Genomic DNA, 16,132 nt, shown 5'->3' with positions numbered 1-16,132 from the left:
AGGGTAAAATATTACTATATCAGTTATACTACCGATATTTTTAGACAAAATTTTCGAAACTCATTGTAAAGGGGGACTCCCCTTATCTAAAAAGCTAAGGGGACCCTATAAAACTCATTATTTGAGATAAATCATCTCTATAAACATTTAGGGAGGTTTACTATTTATAATACTTTCTTTTTTCTAAGACATGCTGAACTCGAATTTCTTCGAGTCTCATCTATTTTTTTATACTATGGTCTAATATTCTAATTGCTAAGTGTGATATTTCAGAATTTGTAAAATAAAAATATATTTCTCGTATAGTTTTTTAATGGTATTTATAACTATTAAAAATAATATAAGAAAATTAGATGGAACGAGATAAAATATTCTTCTTTGGAATGATCCACTTTCTTTTAAGAGATTTTTCTCATCTTTGTGATGTTTTTAATTATATTTATGTTGACACTTGAAATACTTTCTTTATTAATAGTGTTTTTCACTTAGCCCTCGTCATAAAAATCAAAGATATTCATTTATTCACCAAGTTCAATAATAATAGTATTTTGAAGGTGGCATGGAGTCTTAATGAAAATTTCTTTTGCTTAGTTATCCATCTTCTTGCATTGCTACGTTCACTATTGCTTTATTGGAAAATGTTTTGAAAGACTTGTATAGTTTTACTATTTCTAGTGTTTCTCTTCGACACTTATCTTTCATATTTTTTTAAGAATAGGAATAACTCAAAAAATGGCAATTGCTCTTATCAACCTATTATCCTATAGTTCAAGATTTTATCTCTTTTGAATGATAATTTATCTATTCCAATCCCCAACGATAATTCCTCCCATCTTACTTTCGGAAGGGGTTTCAATAGTATGGAGTTGTCTCTCTTTTTTTGTTTCAATAAACTTTTCTAATCTGAATTCCTTTTCGTGTTCTTATTTTTATTTTATGAAATGGAAATATATTTTATTACTAATAATAGTTAAATCCATCTTGCTAATAGCCCTCTCCAAGATGAAAGATGATGGGCGATTCTCGACGAAGGAAGGAATGAAATCTTTCCAACTTTGTGATTAAATTAGACTCCCTACAACTCATCCAAATACTCAAATACTCTTTCTCTATTCATTGATTTGTTCATAATCTATATGGTAATATTCTAACTCTTGTTAAAGATGTCAATATTTTCTTGTGAATTAGGGGGAACTTTAATGCATATATCTTAATTAATTAAATATAAAATCTCCTCATACATATATGTTGTTATTGATGATATATTTTCGTTGGTATTTATTCTAAGATTGAGTTATACACATAAGCAACAAGCCATACAAACTAACAGATGAATGAAGGGTTCATTCCCTTTGCTAAAAAATTTAGGTATAATATATCATTCGATAGGAAGAAGAAATTATCTTAATATAATTTCCATCATAAAAGGCAATATAAGGATGATTCATTTATTTATTTTAGTTACAATATGTTTGCTATCACAAAATTTTTGTTCCATATTGCCAACATACACTCGAATATTGTTGGTCCTTTTTTTTCTTTTCTTTTTTTTTCTTTTTCGAAGTTTTATTGGAAAAAAGTTTATACTAATGGATTTTCACCCGATGATGTCTCTCTATTTATTTTTAATTTAAAATATTTTTTTATAAATAATAAAAACACTTAGGAATCAAACATAATGATTTTTGAACCATTTGAAATTAAATCGATTTTAAACTAATTTAATTAAACCTCATTTCTCTTCTCCTCCTTTCTCTCTCCACCTCATCTTGTTCTCCTGCACCTCCCTCTCTTTCACTTCCATCTCCTCCTCACTCTTTGCCTCTACCACCTCCCTTCGCGACTTCTTCTTTCTTCTCTGACTCCTCCTCCAGTCTCCTCCTCCTTCTCCCCTCTCCGTCTCATCATCCTGACATGTTCGGCAATATAAGAAGAGTAACTTTCCATGGGTTGACTAATCAATGCAAGCAAAGTCAACGCAAGCCATCTTGCGTTGACGTCGAATGAAGTGAACGTAGGTAGTCACAGTGATGCTGCTCTTACTCGGACTCTTCTTATCAGAAAAGCTGCCGAACTGTCTTCTCACATCGTCCTGTCAATTGGAGTTATCCACTTCGCACATAGGAAGAACCCACAGATCTGAGCCGAGCTACAGGAAGTGATTCTAACGAGGCCGAACCCTCTGTTTCGAGAAATAGTGTTTCCAGTTTCTCCATCGAGGAAGATCCAATGCCATGTAAAGAAATCTAACATAAAGCTGCCATATAAGCCTCGGAGAAATTTTATCGAGTATCCCAACATGAGGATCCAACTGTCACATCTCGTGTTAACGATTAACTGTGAGAATTCTGATCATCTTTCTTTGGTTCTTCTTACAGGCAGCTATTCACTGATCTCCCTACTCGGACACATGCATTGAACAGTAATCAGGCTTTTGTTTCATCTGAGAAGCAGGGAAACCTCTCGTGTTCGACTAAATGCCTCGAGTCATTGAGTAAACCAGATTACTGTTCCTTCAACACATAAAACAGTTCCTTAACTTGGCAAAGGTGGAAGATCACACAGCAGAGTATTAGATACATATAACAATTAGGGCAAAGTAACATGAACTGGAGGCTAAACTCCAACACTACACTCTTAATGAAGCTACTAAACAACATACGAAGAAGTTGCGTCTGCACAAGCGTCGATGTCCAACACAACCATTGAAGAGAGGAAAGCAATTAGTTTGGAAGGATGTCGTCGAAGCTCCAAAGCATTTCCATTCCTGAAGAGACCGGTGGATCGCACGCCTCAATCCCAATATTCCCTGTCACAACCTCATCTGTTGCCACCGGCGCCGCAGCTGCGGCTCCGCCCTCCATGTATGGTATACCGAAGAAGTTCATGGACGACTCGTAAGCCATCAGCTCCTCCGAGAGCCTCCTCACCTCGCCGTCGCCATCGCCTTCCGGCTTGGGTTCGATGAGAGCGACGGAGACTTGCGTGGGCTCCACCTCGTTGGGGAAGTTGACCTTGGCCTTCCTGCCACGGATGCGGCGGGCGGCGCGGTCGTAGGCGCGGGCGGCTTCCTCGGCGGTGGTGAAGGTGCCGAGCCAGACACGGACGCCCTTCGCCGGGTCGCGGATCTCCGCCGCCCACTTCCCCCACGGCCGCCGCCGTATCCCCCTGTACAGGTTCTTCCGCTCCCGCTTCCGAGGCGCTGCTGTGGTACAAGAAGCAGCAGCATAAGAAGCCATCAAGGCGCCACCTTTGGACCAAAAGCAAGGAGATATATAGATCGATCGAGAGAGAGAGAGAGGAGTTACCTTTATCCTGAAAGGACTCGGGCCAGAGGTCTGAGGCGGAGAGGAGGTGGTCGGGGCGGCGGCGGCGGGTGTGGTTGCGCGGGGGGATGAAGTCGGAGATGATGGCGCCGCCACACATCTTTGCTTTGCTGCTATGCTGCTGCTTCTGAGATCGGAAGATGGATACCACTCGTAGTAATGAAGAGAAGCGGAGAAGGCAAATCGTGGGGTCTTTACGGGTTGAGGGGTTGGTTATATATACTACTCACGCATGAAGAAGAAGATGAAGAAGCGCGTGGGTTGGACCGGATTCTCTCTCCTTCCCAGGATGTTGATGACAGCGTCGAGCACACTTGTCGAGGCAACCGACGCAGGCCGGGCATTGCTTACCACGGCACACACTGGATTTCTGCCGCTGTTTAGCGAGATGTCTCCTCCTCCCACGTTCCGAGCGCTTGCACCAACACCCCGTAGCCGGACCGTTGACCATAACTTGTTGACCAACATATTTTGTTGACCGGACATGTGACCGCACGAAAGCCTACGGGAGTGATGCATGCAACGTGAACACCGTAATGTATGTTGCACAACGGTGTGCAAAAAATCAACGAAAGAATGAAATCTTACATCATGGAAAGAGTATGAAATTGGTCCATTCTTGGATATTGAGTGGCCTTGGTCATAAAAAGAAAATTGAAGAGGTCTTTTTTATTTTTGTAGGTGAGGTTAGCATCTCATGTACCTCAATCAAAGTCCTGATATATCGGATGTGAGGCTAATTGGACCATCATATATTCATATGATAATTGTAATGATTTTTAACTGATGAGGACGATCCAAATCGTCTGTCTAAGATGATGGATGATTAGAACCGATTTGGTTTGCTTCATTTTGTGAAATAAAGGTGGATTTTAAATAAATTGAAATATGTGGGAGAAATCCTATTATAGCATCAAGCTCATAGTGGCCAGTGGTGAGGAAAGATTTTGACTCTAAATGGTTAAATAAATATTATATTTTCGTATGATATTTTCGTTGACTATGACACCACCGAGTTGGTATCTATCTTTTTAGTATTCTAATTTTTATATTTAAAAATTATATTAAAATTTTTATAATTATTAAAATAAAATATTTAATTAGATTTATCCTAATAAATTTTTCCAACGAATTACTATCAAAACAAAAATTGCATGAATAACATAAAACCATTAGATAAAAAAATAATTTTTAGCATCTCAATCCATAAACTAAAAAACTTTACATTAAAATTACTAGTTATGAAAATAAAATATTTAACCTTATTTACTTTAATGTTATCAACTTTATCGAAGATATGAAAATGATAAATGATAAACAAACAATTAACACATGCATAAATAATATGAAAATGATAGAAAAAATTAATTTTATGGTGACAGATGATGACATGACAACAATGCAGTAGTTGTCCTTGTTGATATTGATACAAACATCAACAATGAAGAGAAAGACACGGTGAGACATCTATCGATTGATCTTAAAACCCTAACTAAAATGACAATTCCCAATTTGAAGGTTAACCACAATGCATATGCCTCTCACTCTACCTCATTTTCTTTTTCATCATCAATGTTCAAATCAACATAAAATGACAATTCCCAATTTGAAGGTTAACCACAATGCATATGCCTCTCACTCTACCTCATTTTCTTTTTCATCATCAATGTTCAAATCAACATTGATAAGACAGACTATTATGTCGTTATCACCGAGCACCACCACAAGCGCTATCACTATTAAAATTATATGTTTGTTCATCATTTTCATATCATTCATGCACATGTTATCACACACTATAACTTCTATCGATAAATTTTCATATCATTAATGCACATGTTATCACACACTCTAACTTCCATCGATAAAATCGACAACGTTAGGGTATATAACGTTAAATGTTTTACTTTTATAACTATAAAAATTTTAATATAAATTTTTTAAATCTGAATATCACTAAAAAGATATTACAAAAATAATATATAATTAGCTCATTACAACCGTTAAAATTATCTTTTTATCATTATTTTTGTACCATTCAAACAATCGATAAGATCGACGACATTAGAATAAATAAAATTAAATATTTCACTACCATAACTATATACATTTTAATATAAATTTTTTAAATCTAAAAATTGAAATGCTAAAAGATTTAACTACCAAAGGTAAAATTAACTTGCCGATAACATACAAATTATTCCTTTTATCTTTTTTATTCTTTTGATGGATCTCAACGATCTTTTTAGCAAAACGTGAATCTCTTTTTTTTTCTAACTCCAAAGAGAAAAAAATATTATAGCCTAATCACAAAACAATTCCATCAAGACATGATAGTTTACAGAGCACTGTTACCATTATCATAAAATCTAACAATTCAAGGACAAGTGTGCCAGTAAGAAGAACAAGACCATCCAAACATGTAACAGGCATCAGTAATTTAGGAATTAATATCACCAGATTCAAAGAGGTAATCATAAATTCATATGATCTGAGGATAATGTTTTGGATAGTCATTAGGCAAAGTGACTTTAATTGGTAATTGAAAACACTAAAATACAAATCATTAAGTAGATAAACTCGGATAAGATTGCATACGTGAATCCTCCCAGATGAAGTGTTGGCAGAAGCCTCATGAACCAAGCAACCTAATTCAGAAATAGGAAAGTCTGCTTAAGATGAAATGCAAATACACAGAAGCAAAATTCATAATCACTAAACAAAATTGGATCTTAATCCACATTTCAGAAAGAACAAATGATCATTCTAGCAAAGAATGAAACAAGAATCGTGTTTCACTGAAAGCAAGAGAAGCAATGAATCCTCAGAATCATAAAGAATTAGTGAACATAATAATATACCAGCCATGATTCCTCTCAACAGGTGAACTTGTAGAAGTGGTCAAGGTAAGATGACAATTAACAGTTTCTTATTTCTCATGAACAAAAGTAATATAGCTGTTCAAAACGGTGCAAGACATTTACTATATCCTGACAAGTTTTGTCATAAACTATTATGCAGAAGCATAGATGTAAACCATTTCTAAAGGCACGACAAGACAAGCCAAGAAAGCTGGTAACGAGTAAAAAACGAATGCTTCAAAGGGGGAAAGAACTTGATAGCTATGGTACAAGAAGGAACAGTGTACAATACCCCTATCAAACTTCTACATATATTTCGGTACAGGAACTCAAAATAATGATCTGTAACTGCATTCCTGATGACCACTCTATGTAACCATCCTACATATATAACCATCAGTAATTGACATTTCCGAACAGATGAACAAGTTTATTTCTCACTCGCCCCTCTTTCTTGTACGGAAGACAAATCTCATGAACCATAACATTAACAGGTCTGTAACTGCATTCTTGATGACCACTTTTGTGAATCTATTAAAATGGTCTTTACATATTTCTTCTACATAAGACATCTCATTAATCAATAATATTGACAGGTCTCATAGTCAAATCTTCCCCAATTTGCAACAAATAGTGTGCCTCTCTGATTCTTTGTTTTGCAACCCATAATATACACGGCAAGGATACAAGAGCTAAGGTGCTTACTTGCCAAGGAAAGGAAATGAAAGGAAGTACGTAAAGTCTCTAAAATACCAAGGTTAGCCAAATGAAATCAAGAATACAAATAGCATCACATCTCCATTCCATCTCACTAGACGAAAGCGTAAAAGCAAAATTACGAGACAATGGTTATACATCTAGAATTCTGAGGGGAACCACAGTAGTGTCATTCACTCTACTGCCTTGGTATGTGGAACTTCCAAAATGTTTTAAGTTGTCAAAAAGCTAGCAATTTGTTCTGAGAGAAGAAATTAGAACATCTAGTTATATAGCCCTTCTACATGTTAATTTAGAACTGATATATCAGATGACCGTTTTGGATAAACAATTTTACGAACACAGTCCAACAAACCTCTATGACCTTTTCTTGGTGGACCATTCTATTATTCTTGCTTGCCACTGACGCATCCTTGTGGAATTTCAGACCGCTGATGAAGGCCGGACTGACCCTGATTCTGCCCCGAAGTGCCTCTCATCATTGGTTCCCTTCTTTCGACTTGCATTGTTTCTCGTCGTCTATCATACCGTGGTCTCGGCCTGGTTCTGGTCTGCTGCCTCTCGGTGAATCTAAATTGGGGTCTATGTATGACCTTGCCATCGACAAACAGATCCCCTGTAGGATTCCAAAGTAAAAAAGAAAACAAAGGTATTCATCAGCAAAGCAATTAGCAAGAAAGTAACCAACTGCATCAGTTAACTTAGTGGAAATCATTGGATACCAAATATAATTACCAAAAGCAACAAAACAAAAGACATGGAGCTATATATTTATAAGTACCAACTTTTAGAAAGGAACACTACCAACCTCCATAGTCCTTGTTGGGCACATCTAAATAAGAATCAGGCAGTACCCACAGCACTCCAGGCAATCCTGTCCAAAATCAAATCCCGACCAACTTTTAGCAAGAAGCAGCAAAAACCCTAATCCTTTCTCCCAAGAATTGCATCCATAAACTAAAACATGGAAGTTAATCAAGGCGATACCTTTAACTTTGTAAGAGAGCTCCTCGGAGATCAAAGCCCCAAATCCGGTATAGGTTGTGGTGGAAACAGAGTAGATTCTCGTCTTTGCTTCCTCCTCACTGAAATCAACGCAGCACCATGATTAGACCGAAAATTCAAAGCTCTAAGCCACGTATGCCCATGTCGCCACGAGTGAGAATCGGGTCACTTACGAACCGACGACGGCCGCGAGAGTCTTGACGTATGCTCCGATCATCTCGTCTTCGGACGGCTTAGAGCCCTCCGGGAACTCCATGACGATGAGCCAGTGCTCGTAGTCGCAGCCGTCGAGGAGGATGGTCTCCTTTGGCGGGCGGTTGCTCCAGTTCGGGGACGGGTCGTTGAGCGGGGAGTATCCGGAGCCGGAAGTCGTCTTGTAACGGGCCACGAAGCGCCACGGCAGCGCGGGGGCAGCCGGGTGGGCAACATCGATGGCGGTGGCCGTGAGGCGAGCAAGGGGACAGCGGTCGCGAGAGAGCGGCGACCGAGGAAGGAGTCGGGAGAGGAGATGGGAGGCCCTCCGCTGGGCGACAGCCGCCATGACCGCGACGGGGTTTCTCTTAGGGTTATGGAGGCGGAGGTGTGGCTGACGAGGGTTTTTGTAGTCAATATTATACGAACCCTTATTTAAATCTCTCTCTAAAAAAAAAGAAAAAAAAGGCTAAGAAATCAAAAAATAACTTTTAAGTTGTAAAATATAAAAATAAATACACTTTGATAAAGTTTAATATTATAAATATTGAATTTTAATTTTCAAATAGATAGAGGAATATTATCTCATTGGTATCATCTTGATATCGTTTTGATCTATTTTAGATTTAAATAGGTGCGATGTTGTATCTAATTTGTAGGTTTAAACAATTATTAAGATTAAAATTTTTAAATTTAAAATAATTATGTAAATTATGATGTATTCATCTCATAATTTTTTTTATATAGTTTAGTTTAGGTGTATAAGACATTGGGTTCAAATCTCACCCTTATCACTTATCCTTTAAAGATTATAAGATAATCTTTAAAAATAATATTTTATTTAATGTATTTGTATTTGATGATCGTTATAACAAGTATAATATAAAATTATCTCCCCATTTATTAATATAAGATCTATTGCATAGAATTTACCGCGTCATTAGCCATCTCTCAACTCTCTAAAACACTTCACATAGTCCTCTACTAACTCAGGCAGTTCGGATCTCACATCTCAATAGCTGTCGGTTCCAATTCGACTTGTCAACACATCGGATGAGATCGACCCGATCCGTTTTGGGCTCCGACCGAGTCTGAGCGACCCATTTTTTTTGGAGATAGCAGAGCGCAAGTTAATGCCACCATTAATGTATGAGCACCAAAGATTGCAACGGAGCATTTTATTAGAACTTGCAAAGCAGAAGGAAATGGATTCAAGCAGAATGATGTGTTACACTGAGGCAGACAAAAACTTCCGCCTGCTTTGGGTTGTTAGACACCTTTTAGAGTAGCAACGTATTGTTCTAATGCGTACGTTCATGACTGCCGGAAGACGTCGTGTAAACCATGCAAGCTTAGTCCAACCCTAAACTGAAAGGCACAGAGGTGGATCCCAACCACTGGTCGCCTTGGACGAAGGCAGCCGCCGTGAAGTTGCTCGCCTCCGCCGCGTCGCCGATCACCCTGAACCCCGGCCAAGCCACCCTGCTGCTGGTGTTCGACCCCGGCCCTCGGTTCATGTACTCGCCGTAGTAGAGGGTGCTCAGCGCGAAGCTGCCATTCCACTCCAGCCACCCCGCCGGGGAGATCAAGCTGTCGAGGTACGACTGCATGAACACCGTCCGCGAGTACTCCTTCCACGGCCGGCCGAGGTAAGTGGAGAAGTTGGCCTGCACCGGGATGAGGTCCGCCGCCGCCGCCACCTTGCACCGCTGGATGGAGATGCCGGTGTTCTGGTTCGGGTCTTCCCGCCCCTGAGCCGTGAAGATGTTCTGCTGGTTCGGCAAAGGCTTCCGGGCGTAGAGGTTGCAGTTCTGGAGCACCACCGCCGCGTTGCCGAAGATGAAGTCGACGGTGCCGTAGACATTGCACTCTCGGTAGAACTGGCGTAGGGAGTGGACGTAGAGGGTGTCTTGGTAGCCCACGAAGCTGCACCTGTAGAAGGCGGACAGGTCGGCGCCGACCCTGAGAGCCACGGCCTGGTGCTTGCTGGGGCCTGCTGCGTTCTCTATGGTGATGTCTCGCATGAGAAATCCATCGCCAACCACAGCTGAAAAGGATGACACATCCTTGTCAACCAACTGTTTGTGGTAATGCTGCTTTAGCCAGTCACGTATATAAATCAAATAGAGTAGATGTTGATAAGAGATACAATGAGGTTGGTGAGGGCCGGGCAAGTGCTCACCTGTATGGAATCCAATTCTTCGCAATAATACAAGCAGTATCCAAGGCCACAGCTCACATATTGCTTGAATCAATCATTGCTCTCAAAAGCTGAACACAGCATTGCAAAGGCTAAAAGTCTTCCGTGAGTGACGAAAGAAGTCAAGGGCACAAATAATAGCTTAAGCTGTGGCTCACTATTCTAATTCTTACCATTAAAACACTAATCTCTAGTCAATTTTTAATTGTTTACTTTGCACACATCAATATTTTTTTATATCTTTTCTTTGAATGTGTTGGTAAATCCACTCTTTTGTTTCTTAGTAATGTAAAATTATATCTCTAGTCCATGTCTCTTTCTGTTGTCACTATGATTCATCCTCATTCATATCAAAATATAATTTGGCATGGATTACTTAAACTCATTTGAGCAACCTAACATAGATTCAAATATTTATCACCCTATAGATTAATCTGGACTAATTAAAAATTATATTTTTATAATCTCCATAATTCTGAGAATGAAACAACTAATTATATTTATCATAATATCATCAATTCTATTAATGAAAAACAGAACATGTGACACAACATGTTGGATCGACATAAAAATAATAGATAAAAAAATAATTTTAATATTTTTTTATTTCTAACGAGTTTATTGACAAAAAGATAATTTTAATATTTTTATATAAAAATAAAATAAATATTAAAATTATTTTTTTATTTATCACTTTCACATCAATTCAACACAATATATATAGTAATCCCAATATAACTTTTTAAAATAAAAATTGATGATACTAATAGGTATATGGGGTAATATATAATTAACCAGATAAATCTCTAATTCATCTATCCCGAATCTTAAGCACATAAATATTTTCCACCATGCATTACCATAATTGTTCGAGGATGTAAATGACACCTCCAACACTATTATTATTTTCAGATAGGTTCTGTGAACTAGCATTCAATTATGCCTAACCAACACCATTATTGAAGTGTACAGTGGCATCTTCCCTATCACCGACCTGCCCATGGCAGCACCGGCTTTTCTTGACCAGAGCGAAGACCCTACTTGAACTGGAAAACACGGATGAAGAACACAGCCATGGCTTTGCTGCTCCCACTCTCAAATGCTTGCCATTATATTGCAGTTTCTGCCATGGATTTGGACCGCAAAGAAGGTCGAAATGACGATGATGATGATGATAGCGAAGTAGGAAGAGTTTGTGGCTCACAGGCATGCATAAGCGGAGGAGCGGACAGGGTCACAGGTGTAGAAGGACATCTAGCAAGAACATACCAAAGAAGTACTAGCTAGTGATCTGACCTGGATTACCTACTCCCCCTCTTTAGTCTGTCCTACATACTGTTTCTTCTGTGCAACCCACGCACTGTCATCTAAGCACTCTGAATCACCCACTGTCAATTTCACGTGCAGTCCACCAGTGAATGTTGGAACTTTGATGATGGCAAGACGTCATTGGTCTCTTCGTTATCTATTTGATTACTTACTACGATGAAACCGTAGGAAATCATGGAGGAAGGAGAAGAGGAGAAGAAGAAGATGATGATGAAGGAAGGTGGCTTATACGATAGAACTGTAAGAAATCATGGAGGAAGGAGAAGAGAAGAAGATGAAGGAAGGTGGCTTACCGACTGTGGCAGACCTGAAGGTGGTCCATCCGTCCACCACACTCCTGCTAGCCTTCACCACCGTCTTTCCGATGCCGTCGCCGATCAACAGCAGGTTCGTCTTGCTCTTCCCCACCTCCACGTTCTCGAAGTACGCCCCCGCCTTCACGTAGATCACGAACCTCGTGTCCGTGTTATTCGGCGCGGCCGCCACCGCGTCGCTTATCGTCGTGAAGTTGCCGCTCCCGTCCTTGGCCACTTCCAGGTCCGGGATCGTGGCGTTGGTCGGTGCCTGCAGCAGCTTCCGGTCCTTCGCAGACACCCAAGCCGGGAACCCCTCCGACACCTCCCCGTACCCCTCCAGCGCCCCGCGCCGGGGCCGCGACGCCCGCCGCCGCCGGATCCTCTTTACCATAGCGAGGGAGTTGCTGACGAGGTGGGACACGTGGTAGAGCCGCCGCTCGATGGCAGGGCGATAGCCACCGCCGCGTCCCACGTAGGCGAAGCCGTCGAGGCAGGTGTACTGGTTGGTGATGGCGGCGGAGAGTACCGTCTGGACGTCGTCGACGTGGGCGGCGGGGTCGGCGGCAAGGGCCGCGGAGGCGGCGCCCAGCTCGTCGAGGGTCTGCGAGAAGAGGTCGAGGCAGTCGGTGACGGCGAGGCGCTGGCGGGGGTCTAGGTAGCCGCGGCGGTGGAGGAAGTTGGTACAGTTCTTGGCGGCGTTACGGACAGCAGCGGCGGTGGTGTTGACGGAGGCGCAGATGACCTCGGGGAGGGACTTGGCATGCAAGTCCGGGATGGTAGAGAGGGTGGAGACGCAGAGGTCCGGGTACGGGGTGCCGTCGCAGTGGTCTGCGGCGGCGGTGGCTTGGAGGCGAGAATGTACATGGAGCTGGTGGTGGTGAGCCACTGGTTTCGGCACAGTGGGCAACGCTAGTAGCAGCAAGAAGAGTGAAGCGAAGAGGATGCATGAGAGGAGGAGTTTGTTTCTTCCTCTGCTGCTACTACTAAGTGTTGACACGGAGGTCATCTTTAGAATGGGGAATGGCGACTGTGGCTCGAGCAGAGAAGAGAAGAGAAGCCAAGCGTGGAAAGCGAAGGGGGTGTAAGCTTTTATGTATGGTAGATGGAGATCTCATCTCACTCACTTGTGGTTGGTGGTTGAAGTAAAGAAAGGAGAGAGAGAGAGAGAGAGAGAGAGAGAGAGAGAGGAGAAAGGGAAGAATCACGTGAATTGATTGATTGCATGTTGAAGACAAAAGAAAGAAAAGGACGGCAAAAATGCAAGATAAGTATAATAATGAACCGACATATTTTAGCCTACCAGTGTTGACCTGTTTGCTAACTTTTACTCTAATTTTTTTTATCCCATATACAGTAAAATGGAAATCAGACCGGAGGCAGAAAATAGAGATTAAATGTATAACACAAGCCAAATAAAATGATGAATATAATATTACATAAATTTTAATTAGATATCGATGAAATAGAGATGAATATATAGATATAAGATCCCAACCCACAACATGTTCTGATGTTATCTTAAAATTTTTAGTACTCGAATTCATGCATAAATTTAAGCTTATGAGATTATTGATCATTCAAATAAAATCTATACTGAGCCTTTAGATGCAATTATATTGATAAAAAAAATAAAATAATTTATTTTCAAATCTTACATAAGAAAGTATCATGCTAGCAAAAAAGTGTTGATAATATAAATTATATTTACCATAAATTATAATTATTCGGAGAGTTGTAGATGTAATTAAAAACAGTACTTGCCCAAGAAAGCATAAATCTTAGAAAGATGCCACTAATTATACAATTTAGATTGGATCTCCTAATTCGATGTAAAATAGGACTTAATCCACCAGCTAAGTCAGACTCGGTTTTGTTCGATCCAATTGATTTGTCGAGCCGAATGAATTAGAAGAATATGTGTTCAGTTATAAAATATTATTTCTCCTTATGGATACGAAGGAAGAAGGAAAAGAAAATAAAGGATGCGATGAAAGAGGGAGAGAAGAAGAAGAAATAATAAGGTAACGAAAAATAAAAGACCGATCTTAATTATTGATGAAAAGGCCATGAACGATAAAGATATAAAACGACATGAAACAATTCCTTCGTATATTAATTTTGTGAGGATGAGTAGAAGCTCATATTAACATAAAATAAAATAAAAGTGCCAGTCAAACAGTTCCACTTTGGTTTGGTTGTGTATCAATATAATTTGTGTTTGAACTTCATAATTCTTTTTTTTTAGATGACACACCATTGGATTTTTTGTTTTTGTAAAATTAGATCTTTTTTATGATATTTTAAATTTATATGATATTCAAAATGATCAAGTTTATATTTGTGATATTTGAAACATTTAAAATTTGATTTGTAAGCAGAGTTTGATTTATAATTGATGGAATAGTGGTGGTCATGATTTCTCCCTAGTTTACAAGGTGCAGCTCTGATTTGTGGTGCATTTTTGTGTTTCATGCTCCTTTTCTATGACTATATACGAAGAGTAGGAAGATAATGATTGCATTTCTTATAGTATGAAGGTTTATAAGGAGAAGTAACTACTTAGCATTTCCTCATATAATACAAAAAGAAAAAAAAAAGAATTGCATGGACTTAATTTGGTAGTATATTCTTGAGGATAAGGTAGGTTTTTGGTGATTTCATATCTTCCTAATTGACTATGATGATAATAACTACATAACATATTTTTTGAGTTGGGTTGTGTCTTGAAGACTCTAGAGAGAAGAAAGTGTCGCCACTACAAATCAAATAAAGAAAAGAGAGATAAGATGAACACAATGTAAACAACTTAATTAATCTTGTAGCTAAGATGGATGATGTGATCAGACTTTCTTTGCTAAATGTCATGTGTGAGCCACCATAGCTAGTAGCATATTTAAGAAGTTGATGATTAATACCATGTATTCATTTAATCCCATGGTATTAGCAATTATAAAAATCTTTGTCTCGTTCTTCTTGCTTGTGTGGTTTATTTTTTTATTTTTGCTTAAATTAGTTTGCATGAGTTTTAAATTATATTTACACTAATTCAACCCTTTTTAGTGTCATTAGTTGGAAAATATTAACATGTAATCAAATCTCCAATTTACACATGATTTTTTAATAAAATATAGAAAGTAACTATTCAATATTTGAAGTAGAATAATATTATTTTTGTTAATAAATTAAATAAAAAATAAATATTATTAAATAGAAAAAATAAAAAATCTTTATATAGAGGACTCACATTCGGAATCTTCTCTTCGTTCCACATCAAGCTAAGCCTAACAACACAACAAATAAGGAGTTACATATTGCTTAGGGGAAAGAAGGTTCCTTAACTTTCTTGAAAAATAATTTTTTTGTTCTTTTAAATATTTAAAATTTTATTTTTAGATTAAAATATATTATATAAAATTCTAAAATAATTTTTATTCCTTTAAATATCAAAATTTTATTGTTAGATTAAAACATAATACATGAGTTTTCTAAAATATTCTTTTATATAGGTTTAAAATTTTATTTTATGATTAAAACATATAAAAACTCTTCATGCCATATGTAATTTTAAAATTTATATTATTTGATATTAAAGATGCTTGAAAAAAATATTTTAATGTATTATTTTATTCTAATATAGATATGATCAATATGAGATAATATTGTTTCCCTACCAAGGGCATGTATGATAATTTCCTCCATCCGTTGTTGAGAGGAATATGTTACCACTTTGGTAGATAAGAGACACTACTCCATCAGTTATGAGAGAATATAAACTTATTTTGTAATATAAAACCTCTCCATTCATTGTTTTGGGGAGGATGCTCATTTGGGTATTTGATAGCTCATTCAGGTATTTGATATACGTTAGTGGGATAATTAATGTTTAGTCATATATTCAATTTCATATTTGACTTATATGGGTTCCTACTCAATGTTGCTAAAAATTTTTATTTTTGATTTTTAAAGTAGTCTCTCAATAACACTATTCCAGGTTCTAATAGAAAGCATATCTTTCTTTGCCGTTTGATATACCTTTCAAGTCTATGGCTACTTTTGACTTTTAATTTTATAAATAAATAAATTATAATAAATATTTATAAATTATGTATATTAATAAAGTAATATTTATTTATTTGGCTTTGTACTTATGGAAAGATATTATGATTATAAAAAAATCTAGGATAGTGATATCTTTTTATGATTTTA

General features: G+C 38.1%; 3 protein-coding genes across 5 annotated transcripts; all 3 read right to left on the bottom strand.

The window, feature by feature from the left end:
- Positions 1-2,490: 2,490 nt before the first annotated feature.
- Positions 2,491-3,737, bottom strand: LOC135627509 (ethylene-responsive transcription factor ERF071-like). 2 transcript variants are annotated; one of them, XM_065133637.1, is made up of 2 exons: positions 3,309-3,737; positions 2,491-3,202 (listed from the first exon to the last, which is right to left on the bottom strand). In XM_065133637.1, exons 1-2 carry the CDS (start codon positions 3,424-3,426, stop codon positions 2,724-2,726), a joined length of 597 nt encoding a protein of 198 aa, XP_064989709.1. In that variant the 5' UTR covers positions 3,427-3,737; the 3' UTR covers positions 2,491-2,723. The 2 variants fall into 2 exon arrangements, with proteins under 2 accessions (XP_064989709.1, XP_064989708.1); XM_065133636.1 differs by having other exon boundaries at positions 2,491-3,205; positions 3,309-3,721.
- A 2,021-nt stretch (positions 3,738-5,758) lies between these two features.
- Positions 5,759-8,504, bottom strand: LOC135626462 (multiple organellar RNA editing factor 3, mitochondrial-like). 2 transcript variants are annotated; one of them, XM_065131772.1, is made up of 5 exons: positions 8,083-8,504; positions 7,892-7,989; positions 7,713-7,778; positions 7,260-7,520; positions 5,759-5,974 (listed from the first exon to the last, which is right to left on the bottom strand). In XM_065131772.1, the coding sequence occupies exons 1-4, from the start codon at positions 8,448-8,450 to the stop codon at positions 7,291-7,293; spliced, it is 762 nt and encodes a 253-aa protein (XP_064987844.1). In that variant the 5' UTR covers positions 8,451-8,504; the 3' UTR covers positions 5,759-5,974; positions 7,260-7,290. The 2 variants fall into 2 exon arrangements, with proteins under 2 accessions (XP_064987844.1, XP_064987845.1); XM_065131773.1 differs by having other exon boundaries at positions 7,269-7,520.
- Positions 8,505-9,262: 758 nt separating this feature from the next.
- On the bottom strand, positions 9,263-13,010 carry LOC135627197 (pectinesterase-like). Its single transcript, XM_065133197.1, has 2 exons — positions 11,924-13,010; positions 9,263-10,148 (listed from the first exon to the last, which is right to left on the bottom strand). The coding sequence occupies exons 1-2, from the start codon at positions 12,930-12,932 to the stop codon at positions 9,454-9,456; spliced, it is 1,704 nt and encodes a 567-aa protein (XP_064989269.1). The 5' UTR covers positions 12,933-13,010; the 3' UTR covers positions 9,263-9,453.
- Between the last annotated feature and the right edge of the window lie 3,122 nt (positions 13,011-16,132).

This window comes from Musa acuminata, chromosome BXJ2-11 (assembly GCF_036884655.1).
Source record: "Musa acuminata AAA Group cultivar baxijiao chromosome BXJ2-11, Cavendish_Baxijiao_AAA, whole genome shotgun sequence".
NCBI classification, from domain to species: Eukaryota; Viridiplantae; Streptophyta; class Magnoliopsida; order Zingiberales; family Musaceae; genus Musa; species Musa acuminata.
The sequence above is the reverse complement of the archived record's forward strand: the minus strand, read 5'-3'. Positions and strand labels throughout refer to the sequence as shown.